The sequence below is a fragment of the Wickerhamomyces anomalus genome (genome assembly GCF_001661255.1).
Source record: "Wickerhamomyces anomalus NRRL Y-366-8 unplaced genomic scaffold WICANscaffold_2, whole genome shotgun sequence".
NCBI lineage: Eukaryota > Fungi > Ascomycota > Saccharomycetes > Phaffomycetales > Wickerhamomycetaceae > Hansenula > Hansenula anomala.
Genome location: NW_017567111.1, coordinates 1170808 through 1185332, shown reverse-complemented (window position 1 = coordinate 1185332; position 14525 = coordinate 1170808). Strand labels below are relative to the sequence as shown.

At 33.9% G+C, this 14525-nt stretch overlaps 8 protein-coding genes across 8 annotated transcripts; 6 read left to right on the top strand and 2 right to left on the bottom strand.

Annotated features, from left to right (window-relative positions):
* Positions 1–195: 195 nt before the first annotated feature.
* On the top strand, positions 196–585 carry WICANDRAFT_61618 (uncharacterized protein; the record flags this gene model as incomplete). Its single annotated transcript, XM_019183215.1, has 1 exon — positions 196–585. One exon carries the CDS (start codon positions 196–198, stop codon positions 583–585), a length of 390 nt encoding a protein of 129 aa, XP_019040259.1.
* Positions 586–722: 137 nt separating this feature from the next.
* WICANDRAFT_40689 (EAP30/Vps36 family vacuolar-sorting protein) lies at positions 723–1879 on the top strand (the record flags this gene model as incomplete). The annotated part of the gene is made up of 1 exon (XM_019182556.1): positions 723–1879. One exon carries the CDS (start codon positions 723–725, stop codon positions 1410–1412), a length of 690 nt encoding a protein of 229 aa, XP_019040258.1. The 3' UTR covers positions 1413–1879.
* Positions 1880–1991: 112 nt separating this feature from the next.
* WICANDRAFT_61616 (histone acetyltransferase type B catalytic subunit) lies at positions 1992–3161 on the top strand (the record flags this gene model as incomplete). The annotated part of the gene is made up of 1 exon (XM_019183214.1): positions 1992–3161. The coding sequence occupies one exon, from the start codon at positions 1992–1994 to the stop codon at positions 3159–3161; it is 1170 nt and encodes a 389-aa protein (XP_019040257.1).
* A 239-nt stretch (positions 3162–3400) lies between these two features.
* WICANDRAFT_29490 (Eisosome component PIL1/LSP1 family protein) lies at positions 3401–4339 on the top strand (the record flags this gene model as incomplete). The annotated part of the gene is made up of 1 exon (XM_019181615.1): positions 3401–4339. One exon carries the CDS (start codon positions 3401–3403, stop codon positions 4337–4339), a length of 939 nt encoding a protein of 312 aa, XP_019040256.1.
* Positions 4340–4682: 343 nt separating this feature from the next.
* Positions 4683–6281, bottom strand: WICANDRAFT_77703 (uncharacterized protein; the record flags this gene model as incomplete). The annotated part of the gene is made up of 1 exon (XM_019184596.1): positions 4683–6281. One exon carries the CDS (start codon positions 6279–6281, stop codon positions 4683–4685), a length of 1599 nt encoding a protein of 532 aa, XP_019040255.1.
* Positions 6282–6636: 355 nt separating this feature from the next.
* WICANDRAFT_14219 (uncharacterized protein) lies at positions 6637–8052 on the bottom strand (the record flags this gene model as incomplete). The annotated part of the gene is made up of 1 exon (XM_019180602.1): positions 6637–8052. A coding segment is annotated over one exon (1416 nt), but the record flags the coding sequence as incomplete, so codon positions are not given.
* Positions 8053–8841: 789 nt separating this feature from the next.
* WICANDRAFT_77701 (uncharacterized protein) lies at positions 8842–9675 on the top strand (the record flags this gene model as incomplete). Its single annotated transcript, XM_019184595.1, has 1 exon — positions 8842–9675. The coding sequence occupies one exon, from the start codon at positions 8842–8844 to the stop codon at positions 9673–9675; it is 834 nt and encodes a 277-aa protein (XP_019040253.1).
* A 1422-nt stretch (positions 9676–11097) lies between these two features.
* WICANDRAFT_28966 (FTR1 family protein) lies at positions 11098–14502 on the top strand (the record flags this gene model as incomplete). The annotated part of the gene is made up of 2 exons (XM_019181563.1): positions 11098–11578; positions 13835–14502. 2 exons carry the CDS (start codon positions 11098–11100, stop codon positions 14500–14502), a joined length of 1149 nt encoding a protein of 382 aa, XP_019040252.1.
* Positions 14503–14525: the final 23 nt, after the last annotated feature.

Below are 14525 nucleotides of genomic sequence, written 5' to 3'. Positions count from 1 at the left end.
TTGAAGATATAAAACTTTTGAAAAAATTCAAACATACAAAGAAAAACACTGAATATTTCCACAATTTTTTATGAATTAAACTTAGAATTACTTAAATTTTTATCATTTGAAAATTTAAATACAATTGCAATTAGGAAAATTGTCAAGAAATTTGATAAACATACTTTGTTACACAGTTCTCAAAATTTCAACAAAATGATTACATTTGAAAAAAGCTCATTATCAACATCCTCAATTGAACAAGTTATATCAACAGATATTGTTAAACTAGTACCACAACTAGATGATTATTTGTGTCCAATCTGTTTTTCAATTGCCTATAAACCGGTGAGATTAACATGTAATCATTTCTTCTGTATCCGTTGTTTAATTAAATTACAAAGAAGAAATGAACCAAAATGTCCAATTTGCAGGGATCCTGTTGTTATGGATGCTACAGAAGCTAATGTTGACTATGAGTTATTGGAGTATATGAAGAAGAATTTCCCTAAGGAAGTGAAAAAAAAGCAATCTCAAAATGAAAAAGAGGTTACTGATGAGACTTTGAGTACGTTATATGGAGATGATAAGTGTATAATAATGTGAATGTGTGTTTTTTAATAGTTTAATGTTTAATGGTTTGCGATTCAAGGTTGTAGCAATTCGCGAAATTCATTATGTTGAGAAAGTCAAAACAATTCAAGACATAAACAAAAATCACCATCAATCACCAAGCGACAAACATGAAAAAAGTGGGTCTAGCAGCGTTTGATGATAATAAACTAAGGCAATACTCAGAATTGGGACAATCTCTACTTCAAAAGAAGACAAACGAACTCACAACACAGCTTCAACTGTTCAAATCAATCCTTTTGAATTTCCTCAAGGAACATAATGAAGAATTATCAAAAGACATCACCTTAAGAAATGAATTCATCAAAATATGTCAAAGTGTCGGAATCGACCCTTTACAGATCTATGATAAACATGATTCTAAAATGAATGAATTTTATTTCGAATTATGTGTTAGGATCATTGAGTTTAGTAATTCAATGAAGGATATGAACGGTGGGTTATTACCCGTGAATGAATTCTTGTCAAGTTTTAAAGATCTAAACATCACATTCAAAGATGTTGAAATCTCAATTGGGTTATTATCTGCATTGAACGATGAGTTGAAAATCATCAAAATTGGGTCCAAGCACTATATTAAGAATTTCAATATAGAGTTGACAAATGATCAAAATATGATTTTGGAAACAGTGGGGAATATTGGATTCATTAGTGTTGCCATATTGAGAGATAATTTTGGTTGGAAGTCTTATAGATCTCAATCTATCTTGAATGAAATGATTAGTAGTGGGTATTTATGGCTGGATGATAATAATGGTGAATTGTTATATTGGGATCCTGCTTGGTTAACCAAGAGCTGAATAGGGGAACAGAACTTTTTGTTCAACTATTTATTCCAGAGCTGCATATCTTTGAAAGAATGTAATGAACTTATTTCTAAGTTGGTTTCCAAATTCTATTTGCTTGATCAATGCTTTGGACAAAAGTATTAATTTATGGTCCGCTTATTCCCGTGACCTTTATGAAAAGTTGAATTCTCAGAATGCAAAAGTAACAGCAAATTACAAAGGTTTCAAATCTCCTACAAGCTTTGGCAATTTGGAATCGTCCTTTGGGTTATAGAGCAGCCCTGTTACAATTAGCCATGTCACCGTTACGTAAAGATTTAAACATCTTTGGATCATTTTTTCAGTCTAGCCGCCAACAATATTTATAGTTGATGGAATAGAAAAAAGTACCAATTGAAAATGTCCTTGAAAGGCACCTTTATAATATATATTATGCCAATCATGACTTGCAAGTTGGTATAATTGAACAATTGCATCTCTGTATATTAGAAAATTCGCGAATCTCGTTTTGATTTTTTCGTGGTGAAAAAAAAAGAATACGCGTTTCTTGAACAACAACAACAACAATAACCAACACAAGTTCAATCAGAAATGTCATATAATCCAGAAGTTTGGACAATATCTTCTAACGAAGCTTTGAAAGTTTCAATTGCTGATGACCAGGGCTATGTTTCCTTCCCACCTTTATTCACATATCCAATATTTGGTGATTCTGAACAAATATTTGGGTATAAAGATTTGAAAATTGATTTGGTTTTCGACAGTATTACATTCTTACCATTCCTTAAAGTCAGCTACAAGGAGAAATTAAATGATGAAGTTGATGATATAACTGCAAAACTATTGGAATTTTTACCAAAATCTACTATTGTTGATGATGAAGTTAAATGGGTTGACGCTTTCAAAAAGGAACAAGAAGAATTGATTGATTATAATAAAGAATTTGAATTGATAAACACTTATAATGTCAAAAATGAAGAGTTTTCTATATTCAAAACAAGTTTCCAAACTTCTGAGGGAGAAAAAACTAAAGCTGTTGATTTGATGAAGAGATTACAAATCTTTGTGTTATTATTTATTGAAGCAGGTTCATATATTGACACATCTGATGAATTATGGGATCTATTTATCTTGGTCTCCAATAAAACAAAGAAAATTTTAGGATTCAGTACTGCCTATTCATATTTCAAATATAATGGAGCAATTGAGTTTGATTCTAATCCAAATGTGAAAAAGAGAAACAAAATTTCACAATTTGTTGTCCTACCACCATATCAAAAGACTCAACATGGCTCATCATTATACAGCTCGATAATTTCATACTGGAATGGTAATGAACTAGTGGAGGAAATTACTGTTGAAGATCCTAATGAAAAATTCGATGATTTGAGATATAGAAATGATTTTAAAAGATTGTTTGAAGAAGGTTTCATAAATCAATTACCAAAGAACTTGAAAACAATTGATAATAAATGGTTCATCACAAATGCTAATAAATTTAAAATTGAACTAAATCAATTCAAAAAATTAGTGGAGATTGGATATTTATACACAGAAAACATCAAATTAGCAAGATTGTTGATTAAAAAGAGATTATACGAGAAGAACAGAGATGGGTTAGTTGAATTGGAATTGGCAATCCGTAATGACAAGCTACAAACGGCATATGAAAGCATCAAACAAGAATATGATCGTTTAATAGACTCAATCCGTGTCCGTGCTGTCAATGACATCGGCTCTTCAAAGAAACAAAAAGTATAAGTTTATGTGTATAGCAAATAGAAGCTTCTCGGTGTTTCCTTCTGGAACCCTCCTTCCCAATCGGGTGTTTACCACCTTCCCAATTGGGACGTCATTACACTTCCGCATCCGGACGGTCCGCGCCACACAATTTCAAGTAGCAAAGTCAATCGCTAAACGCAATTATAAAAACGCTGAATGATCCTTAACCCTTGTTTCCTTCGAACAATTCACTAAAAAGCTAAGTACAAAACACTAAAATGCATAGAACTTACTCTTTAAGAAATTCTAGAGCTCCAACTGCTTCTCAATTACAATCACCTCCTCCTCCAACTTCAACAACAAAGTCAAAATTCTTTGGTAAAGCTGGTATCGCTTCTACATTTAGAAAGAACGCTGCTGGTAACTTTGGTCCTGAATTGGCTAGAAAATTATCTGCTTTAATCAAGTTGGAAAAAAATGTCTTGAGATCAATTGAATTAGTTGCTAGAGAAAGAAGAGAAGTTGCTAAACAATTATCAATCTGGGGTGAAGATAACGATGATGATGTTTCCGATGTTACTGATAAATTAGGGGTTTTAATTTATGAAATTGGTGAATTGGAAGATCAATTCATTGATAAATATGATCAATATAGAATCACTTTGAAATCAATTAGAAACATTGAAGCTTCAGTTCAACCATCAAGAGATCGTAAACAAAAAATCACTGATGAAATTGCTCATTTGAAATATAAAGACCCACAATCTCCAAAAATTAATGTTTTGGAACAAGAATTGGTTCGTGCCGAGGCTGAATCATTAGTTGCTGAAGCTCAATTATCAAACATCACTAGAGAAAAATTAAAAATTGCATTCAACTATCAATTCGATGCTGTTAGAGAATTGGCTGAGAAATTTGCATTGATTGCAGGTTATGGTAAAGCTTTATTAGAATTATTAGATGATGCTCCAGTTACTCCAGGTGAAACTAGACCAGCTTATGATGGTTATGAAGCTTCAAAACAAATCATCATTGATGCTGAAAACGCTTTAGCTTCATGGACTTTGGACCAAGCTGTTGTTAAACCAGCTTTATCATTACACCACACTTCAGAAGATGTTTATGAACCTGCTGAAGAAGAAGCTGCTGAAGCTGAATGGGCTGAAGAACATGAACAAGCTGAAACTGAACCAGTTGAAGAAACCACTCGTGTTTAAGCGAGGAATTGACATTGTTGTTTCTTTCGTTTGAACGAATTTATCATCAATCAACTTTTTTTTCTCCTTGTGTTGTTGTCTTTTATCGTTCGTCATTTGATTGATTTGATTCATTTTTACAAAACTAGTGACAATTTTTTATTTAATATTTGATCTTTATATTTTTATATGGTGTCCTTTGCGTTACTAGTGCGCTGTTTAATCATATATGAACTTTGTGTTATACTTTGAAAACCATTTTTTTGTATTGCTATTCTACGTGTAGAAATTTCTATTCATTACATTCATTGCAAGGTAAACCACTAAACGCCTATTATAAAAGCAAACTCCCTATCACTCAAGTTTAAACCAGTCTGATGGAAAAATCATTAGCATCTAAAAGTTCGAATTTCTCTTTGTCATTATTTTCAACAATTTCAATGGAGTTTAATGTTGTTAGTTGCAAAAGTTCATAAAATGATTTGACAATAACTGATCTGTTTTGTTGATGTTGCATTAATTGATCAAACTTCATCTCTTGAACTGAATCTTCTTCCAATCTAGTCTCGATAAAAGTTAAAAACTTTATAGTTTTCCTGTCAACTTCAGGTTCTTCATCATCATACATTTCTTCATTATTTTGATAATTGTGTTCTTCATCTTCAGCTAATGCAGGAAATCTTTGAACAGAACTTGATCTTTTCCTCGAGACTCGTTCTTCATCAATATCAAATTCTAAATCAAAATCAAAATCAAAATTATCATTTCCACCACCTCCCGTAGTGTCATCAATTTGTGGATGTTGCAGGTCACCTTCTAATGGAAGATTAATACTAGACATACTAGCTCTTGTGGAATGACGTCTTGAACTTGATGCATTTCTTCTAACTTCAATAGATTCACTTGATCTTCTTGTATTTCTTAACAACCCATCAACAAAATCTTCATCTTCAAATTCACGAACTGGATTTCTACCACGTCTTTCTTCATCAGCTATATTCTTGCCAAAGTTTGGTAAATATGAAACTTCATCAAGTAAATTCTGGATTGTAATACGTGGTTCTGGGGGTTTGGTACGTTGTTGATCCATTAATTCAATGTAGGTATCTCTAAACCCACGCAAATCATTTGTTTGAAGACTAATGGTTTCATCAACAACAAGTGTTGTGAAATGATTTTGAGCTTTTCTCCTTTTTTTCCTAGGTTGTTGAACAGCTTCAGAAGGCTCATTAACAATAGGTTGTTCACTATCTGGAGCTTGTTGTGGTGGTGGATCTTCAACTTCTTCAAGAATTTGATCCAATTCAGGAGGTTGTTGTTGTGCAGGTGCTTCTTGTCTCTCAAGGTCTATATCAAAATCAAAATCAATATCAAACCCATCATTAATATGTAAATCCTCACTTGGTCCAGCATGACCACCTGTTCCAGCCGTTGTTTCATCATGTAAACTAAACAGCATACCTTCTTCATCAAATGCAAATTCCGGATTTTGGGTATCTAAAATATCATCATGATTAACATGTCTTGTGAAAATATCAGCATCTTCTGTGGAGTTAGTCATTGTAGATAGCACAACTGAGACTGTATTATTTTCCAAATCTGATCTTTTAATTTGTGATTTCCTATGATTTGAATTAACCATCTGGGTGCTACTAGTACCTTGTAAGAAACCCAAATCATCCAAACTTGGTAAAAGATCACCTTCAAGATTAAACAATGGATCATCATTCAATAGCACTTGATTATTATGATTGCCGCCCTGTTGAGTTTTTGTCAATTCAATTGGTTTGATGATATAATTTGGAGTTTTGATCAAAATATCACTACTACTACCTTTCTGATTGAACAAATCACGTTGAATCTTGGTTTTTATAAGAGAAGTGTCATTATTCAAGTAATCAGTCTTTTGTTTATAAATCAATGCAACACCATACAACAAATTTGAAGTTAATCTAAGCGCCATTGGAGACGGTGGATTCTTAATAACGTCACATGTCTGTGGAATAGAAACTGATTGGATCTCCTTCTTTGAAATCTTTTTGTAGCTTGTCTTGTTCCCTAATGTTGATAAAAGCCTTTGGAATGTATTAGTTTTGGAACCATAAGCAATGGATCAAAGGTCTTACCAGACAGTAGCGACACCTGAATGCTGAGTTAACAAGAGATCTTGATTTAAAAACATGATCAAATCTGATTCGAAACCAGTGGCAAAAGTAGTAGAGCTCAAGTTTTGAATCTTTTGTTTAATTTTGATGAAAAAAAACATTCCCATGAGACATAAAGATTTGGGTAATTAACTAGGCGAAAACAACAGCCAAAGTTCCCAAAACAGCTAATGTCAAGGCAGTTAAAATTCCAATATAAATGGCTATTCTCACTGGTTTGGAAATCTCTGTATAGTATAATTTCAAATAAAATGATAATGGATAAACAATGCAAATTGAAAAACAAATGGCACTTCCTAAAAAGGACATGATTCTACCAAAATTGGTGAAGATTAATGAAGTGATGAAAAACAACAGAATGACAACTAAACGATTCATGAATCTAATCACAGTATCACTATTATGGCTCTTAGGTTTCAATGATAAATTTAATGTCAATTGGTCAGCCATTGTGATGATTGGTCTTGTGATTAATGGTCCTTTTGAGATTGGTAATAACCCCATCAATGCACAAATGACCAAATTGATCCATTTAGGATAGTCATCAGTGATCATGATTGATTTAGTAACTTGATCAGTAACTGAATTACCAAACATTAAATAACCCAAACTTGCCATTATAAAATCAACAAGCCAAGTGAATGAGAAAATTGTGGTACAAGCACCATTATATTTTTGAGGATGTTTCATATCTCTGTATAATTCTGGGAAAATAGCATGGCCACCAAAAGGAGACATGAAAATACCCAAACTTGATAATAAATGTTGAAAACTCATTGGCCATAAAGAAGTTGGTGCAATTTCAATTAATGAACCTGGGGTAGTGGATTTAATAAACCCACAAGCAAAGACGACACAAACAATTAATGAAGTACAGATGATTCCAATCAAACTTAAATGGGACAATACACTCAGTTTAACAAAGCTCAGTGCGAAAAACACTGTTGAAATTATAATTTTGAAAAAAATCTTATCAACACCAGTCAAGACATTAAAAAAATCTGCAAATAAAATAATCATGGAAATACCAGCAAATAACAAATCCACAGTAAAAGTCATAACCACTATCAAATGTGCAATTCTCCCAAATGAAAATTGGGCAATATCTCCATAAGTTTTCAACTCGGGAGATTTTGTCAAGCATTTAGCCAATATTTTGGCAGTCAATTGACTAGATAATGCACAACCAAGTAATATAATTGAGCCCGGAATCCAACCAGCATAACATAACCCTAACGGGAGTGTCAAAATCCCAATCCCAATCAATGTATTAATCCCATTGAAGATAGTTTGAGGACTTGTGCTATTCCCGGATTTAGACAACACTTCTTCACGAATACTCCTGTTGTCCTCCACATCCTCCACGGCATTTGCATCTATATCGTTTAGTCCAGTGTATGAGCTTGGTAAATCTTCATCAATCAGGGCACTTTCTTCATCTGGTTGATTAGTGCCCATTGTTAATTTTGATGGACGTTGAGGATAGTCAAAGTCTGCATTTAGGAAGTTTGCAGTTCTTGAATATGAGGAAGCAAAGCTGTTTATTGATTTCTTGCCACCAGCATTGAGGACTTCTTGGAATGAGTTATAGAAAGAAGAACGCCTTCTGGAAGAGGATGAAGTTGTTAAATGTTGTGAATCTTGTGACATTGATTGAAATTTGATAATGGGAATGTTGATGCTGTAAGTGAATATTTGAAGAAAAGAAGAGATATAGAAGTGGCAATGCAAGTTATTGATTGATTCTTTGGGAATTAGCTTTCTTTTGAAACCCTGGAGGCTCTTCTTTTCAAGTTGTTGTTATTGTTTTGAATGTTTTTGTCTCATGACAAAGTTGGAAGAGAAAAAAATTCTTTACGCCCTGAAAGTTTGACAGACCAAGAGAATTGGGATATTGCTAAAGATTTTGGTAGTTTGACTGATTTTGTTGGATTTATTATGGCTCATTATGGTGAGCATGGATGAATTCATATTGTTTGAATTGTTCAAGTGGTAGTCTCTTGCTTGTTGGTACTCTCCATACTCATCTCATCTTTGACAGCTTTCGATATGGCACCTTCTTTACTATGAAATTGGATAATTCTCTTGCACTTCCAAACCACACAAAGTCCAAATCACCAGTTGAAAACTAAGTAAACCCACTTCTCTCCAAACAATACACACTCATACTAATACATAAATCCATACAATCTCTGGCAAATGTTTTGGTACCTCTTCTTTAAGCGATCTAATCAAAGGTTACCTGGAGTTCGCGAACCCTTTTGAAAGCTGCGTAAACAAAGGATCAAACAACATTTCATCACTAACCAAGGCATTTGACATCACAGCCCAACCGTCTGGTGGATCAATCATTTGATAATGTCAGTTTCAGAAAACTATATACCACAATCAGAGAACTTGGAGCATTTCAATAACATAGTGGATGAATTGAGATCGATAACTGATGAAAATACTCAATTGAAGAATAATATCTTGACAAAAGTTGATTTATTGATTAAGCAACTAAATCATGGACATGTTGATAATTCAGATGTTATTAGAAAACTGAATGGGTTTATTGCACAGTTTGGTGGTGATGAAGTTGCGAAAAGTAATAATGGTACTGGTGATGTTATGGATGAAAAGACACAATTATTGGAACAAAATAAGAAATTGAAAGATATTTTAGCATCAAAGATTAAATATAATGATGATATTGAACAACTGAATAAGGAGTATCAAGAGGGGATAGATCAAGTGATGCGAGATGTGCGTATAAGGAAGTTCCACTCTGATCATTTAAGGATTGAAAATTTTAAGAAAATTCATGGTTCCATAGCACAATTACAAGATGAAGAATTTCAAACATATTTAATATTGATAAATCATCAAGAGATCTTATCCAAGATAGGTCGTGCAATTTCTGATGTTTTAAAGAATTTGAATCAGGATAGTAGGGATGAATTAGAATTACAAAAATTGTTGACAACTCTTGAACTATATAAATCTTCATGTTTGAATAAAAACGTTGCGGCAGTTACAACACAGCGATTCAAAACCCTTACAAAGAAATTCAAGAACAATGGAGGAAAGAATAATAGTATGCAGAATTTATCCAATGGCAATGGTTATATCAATTATATACCGCCTAATAAAAGGGATCCTGCTCCGTCATTTGATAAAGAGAGTGAATGGCCACCCTTAGGAAGTTAAACTGATTGACTATGGTTCGCAGAATTCATAATCACAAGACACAGGAGGAAACTGGACGGTCTGAAGCGGAACTCCTAGTGATTGATCGAACTGTTGGTTGTATATCTAAAAGATCTTTTAACGGGTGAAGGCGCGTTGAAATTTTGATTGATGAAATGGCCTACAATTTGTTGAGTTTTACATTTTACGAGCACTAGTGTGCTCAATTGATGCACGACGTTATGTTACAGGTTCAGGTGTTAATTTGGTTAGTTTTTGTATAGGGTTCGTCTTTATGATTTGCTATAAAGACGTTTAAAACGAACAAAGATGATCTGAGCCATACACATAGTAGTTATTTCATCAAGTTTCTTTTAGCCCATGTCACTTAACTTTTCTTTCCACCTGGCTGCCTTGAACAATCAAGTGATTGTATAGATTATTGTGATTACTATGTGCATTTCAAACGAACCAATGACATAGAGTTGAATGGGGGCATGAAGGCGTGAATTGTACAACCGTCATGTTTAAGCTTAACGTGTTCCTACTTTTCTATTGGCCAAAGTTGATAGTGATGGCTGCATTGTCCATACAACAATTAAGCCCGACCTGGTCCAATTTTGGCTCGTGTTGTAGCCTGTGATTGGCTGTTTTGCAAGGGCCCGTTTCTGGTTAAGCTTTTTTCTTGACTGATTTTTTTTTCACTTTTATCTGATCGGATATTTGATAGCTGGAGAGCTAGAGAAAGGGGGAAAGAGAGTAGAGAGAAAGGAGAGAAAGGAAGAGTATAATTGATAGTAGAGTAGGTATTTTAATTAGGAGTATCACCATCTTTCTTTGTAGCCTTCGCTTTCCCTTCTCTACGATCTTCATCTGCGTTTAATTTAATTTCATCCATGGGTGTCCTTGACTAAAATTATTTCACACCCCAAAAGAGGACAGCTTTTGTCCACAAATTAAGCTAGCCCATAACAAAGAGATGGAGGAAAGAGAACATGGAAGTTAAAATAATAAAGCTGTTTGTTCAATCATATGATTAATCTTAACCTTCGATCTTCAATCTCAAGTCACTCCAAAGCTTTAGCCCAGGTTGTCTGTTGTAAGCCTTTGAAAAGCTTGTCTTTTTCCCATCCGATTTCTTTTTCATAAAGTTATCAGATTGATCAATATCAGGACATTTCACACCAGTTGTCCAATCCCATTCCAGACCCTATCCCAGAAAAGAGACTACATGGACCTACACCAGGAAACCATCAATACCAAGACTTTTCGTTTTAATCTACACCATCTATGAGCTTAAAACTTTCAACAAAAATGAGACGTTACATGGGAAAATATTTTCATTATATATATATATATATATCTTTTCCTATTCATGTATTTTATAAAAGTATTTGCTCTTGAGCAACGTTTTATTTGCTCAGTGTTAATTGATCGTTAATCATGGGTTCAACTAATAAAGTCTTCAACGTTGCAGTTTTCTTCGTTGTCTTTAGAGAATGTTTAGAAGCTGTTATCGTCATTTCAGTTCTATTATCATTCTTGAAACAATCAATTGGTACAAATGATCTATCCCTATATAAGAAACTAAGAAAACAAGTTTGGATCGGTTCATTCCTTGGTGTTTTCATCTGTCTAGTTATCGGTGGTGGGTTCATTGGTGCTTACTATAGTTTACAAAATGATATCTTTGGTAAATCTGAAGATATTTGGGAAGGTGTCTTTTGTTTAATCGCTACAGTTATGATTTCATTCATGGGTATTGCAATGTTGAGAATTAACAAGATGCAAGCTAAATGGAGAGTTAAAATCGCCAAATCACTAGTTGAAGTTCCAGAAAGAAAAAGAGATCGTTTCAGAATTGGTTACTTGGCTAAAAGATATGCCATGTTCTTGCTACCATTTGTTACCACTTTAAGAGAAGGTTTAGAAGCTGTTGTCTTCGTCGCAGGTGCTGGTCTTTCCACAAAAGGTGCTAAAGCCACTTCTTACCCATTACCAGTTGTTGTTGGTTTAATCGCTGGTGGTTTGGTTGGTGTTTTATTATACTATGGTGTTTCTTATTCCTCTTTACAAGTGTTTTTAGTCATCTCCACCTGTATCTTATATTTGATTGCAGCTGGTTTATTCTCAAGAGGTGTTTGGTTCTTTGAAACCAATACTTTTAATAAGAAATCTGGTGGTGATGCTTCAGAATCTGGTTCAGGTAATGGTTCATATGATGTCACAAAAGCTGTCTATCATGTCAACTGTTGTAATCCTGAAAGAGATAATGGTTGGGATATCTTTAACTCATTATTAGGATGGCAAAATACTGGTTATATTGGTTCAGTTTTAGCTTATAACTTGTATTGGTTAGTCTTGATCGTTGTTGTTTTATTAATGTTGTTTGAAGAAAAAACTGGTCATTTACCATTCTGCAAAAACTTGAAATTGAGACATTTAAACCCAATGTATTGGATTAAAAACAAAAAGAAGAATGAATTGACTGATGCTGAAAGAGATGAATTATTCAGAAAAGCTCAAGATGTTAGATTTAATGAACAAGGTGAAATTTCCGAAGTTAATCAAACTGCTAAATAGATTGGCGTGTAAATATACCTTATATATGATGAATACCTAATATAATAATATCTAATGGGGTGGATGTAGTTAGTTTCGTTTCTGATGGGTTTACATGCTTTGTAGATTCAAATACATCTTGAATTGAACAGAAAAGATATATATCATTATCACTTTTCCGATGAGATTTGAAACTCTACCACACAACAACTTATCCAGATCTATATCAATCTAACATCTCAATACATGTACACCATCATTTGAATTTATCATTCAGGATAATTTGAGCTCCATACAAGTTTTCTTCGTTTTCTTTTAAAATCTTCGCTGCGCCCGTTGGAAATTGCCAAGGCAAACGGCTCGCCTGCAAAATATTTCACATCCCCAAAACGGCAATCCTCCCTAATGCGGAAGCCTTCAACAATAGCGAAATACCAAGCCAAGATTTATACTGGACTTTGAACAACATGAAGCTTTAAAAGTGACACAAAAGTGTTGATAATCTAAACTTAACAACAATCTTTGGGAATTGTAAACATACATGCAAGACCAGCTAATGGGTCTGGTGTAATATTTTGGCTGTTTGGCTTTGGGACTCGATATGTTCAGGTGTTGCAACTAGTATGGCTGTTTTTTTGGGCCAGTCCTTTCCAGCCGGAATCATAATTTGGATGTCCTTTGTCCTTTTGTACAACCAACTAAAGAGAGCATAAGCCCGATGGGTACTACGAGGAATCCTAGGCTGACTCAAGCTTCAAGGCCCAGAAACAAGCTTTTCCAACAAATGGAGCACATGTCGACCAAGCTGAAGAATAAAAGAAGTGGTGAATGGTGGATTGATAGTGAATGGGTTTGAGCCTGGATTGGCTATTAAAATACCTTCCACTACTAAGAAGCTATATTAATTGTCCTCTCTATTTCCAACTTTCAAACCATCGGTGTTTTAATTCGTCTTTTCGTCCAACTTATTTTCATGCAGAACGCATAATCAGATTAATCTGCAACCATCTCTGACAAAAAAAAACTTTCCACCTCCAATTAATATCTCCAACCGTATATATAAAACCAGTTTCTCATCCTTAATTTTCATCTACAACTGTCCCATTGACTTGAACATCATCAACTTGGAAACACACAAACAATGGGTTCAACTTCAAAAGTTTTCAACGTGGCAGTCTTCTTTGTCGTTCTTAGAGAATGTTTAGAAGCTGTTATTGTTATTTCAGTCTTACTATCATTTTTAAAACAAGCCATTGGTGAAAGTGATAGAAAACTATACAAAAAATTAAGATTACAAGTTTGGATAGGTGCCTTTGCAGGTGTTTTCATTTGTTTATGTATCGGTGGTGGGTTCATTGGTGCTTACTATGGGTTACAACATGATATCTTTGGTGGTGCTGAGGATTTATGGGAAGGTATCTTTTGTATCATTGCAACTGTTATGATTTCATTCATGGGTATTGCAATGTTGAGAATCAACAAGATGCAAGCTAAATGGAGAGTTAAAATTGCTAAATCATTAGTTGAGGTTCCAGAAAGAAAAAGAGATCGTTTTAAAATTGGATTTTTAACCAAAAATATTCAATGTTTTTACTACCTGCAATCACCACTTTAAGAGAAGGGTTAGAAGCTGTTGTCTTCGTTGCTGGTGCTGGTATCACCACTAAAGGTGCTAAGGCTTCTTCATACCCATTACCTGTTGTTGTTGGTTTAATTGCAGGTTGTGGTGCAGGTATGTTGTTGTACTATGGTGTTTCTTATACATCCATGCAAATCTTTTTGGTTATTTCAACATGTATTTTATATTTAATTGCTGCAGGTTTGTTTTCAAGAGGTGTTTGGTATTTTGAAAACTATGTCTTTAACAAAAAAACTGGTGGTGATGCTTCAGAATCTGGTGATGGTAATGGTTCATATGATATTTCTAAAGCTGTCTATCACGTTAACTGTTGTAATCCAGAATTAGATAACGGTTGGGATATTTTCAATGCTTTGTTAGGATGGCAAAATACTGGTTACATTGGTTCTGTCTTATCATACAACATTTACTGGTTATGTTTAATCATTGTTGTTGGGTTAATGTTGTTTGAAGAAAAAAGAGGTCATTTACCATTCTGCAAAAACTTGAAACTAAGACACTTGAACCCAATGTATTGGATTAAAAACAAGAAGAAGAATGAATTGACTGATGCTGAAAGAGATGAATTGTTTAGAAAAGCTCAAGATATCAGATTTAATGAAGAAGGTGAATTGGAAGAAGGTTCTTCTCCAGTTGCTGCTAAATAAACACACAATACAGTTTAATGACT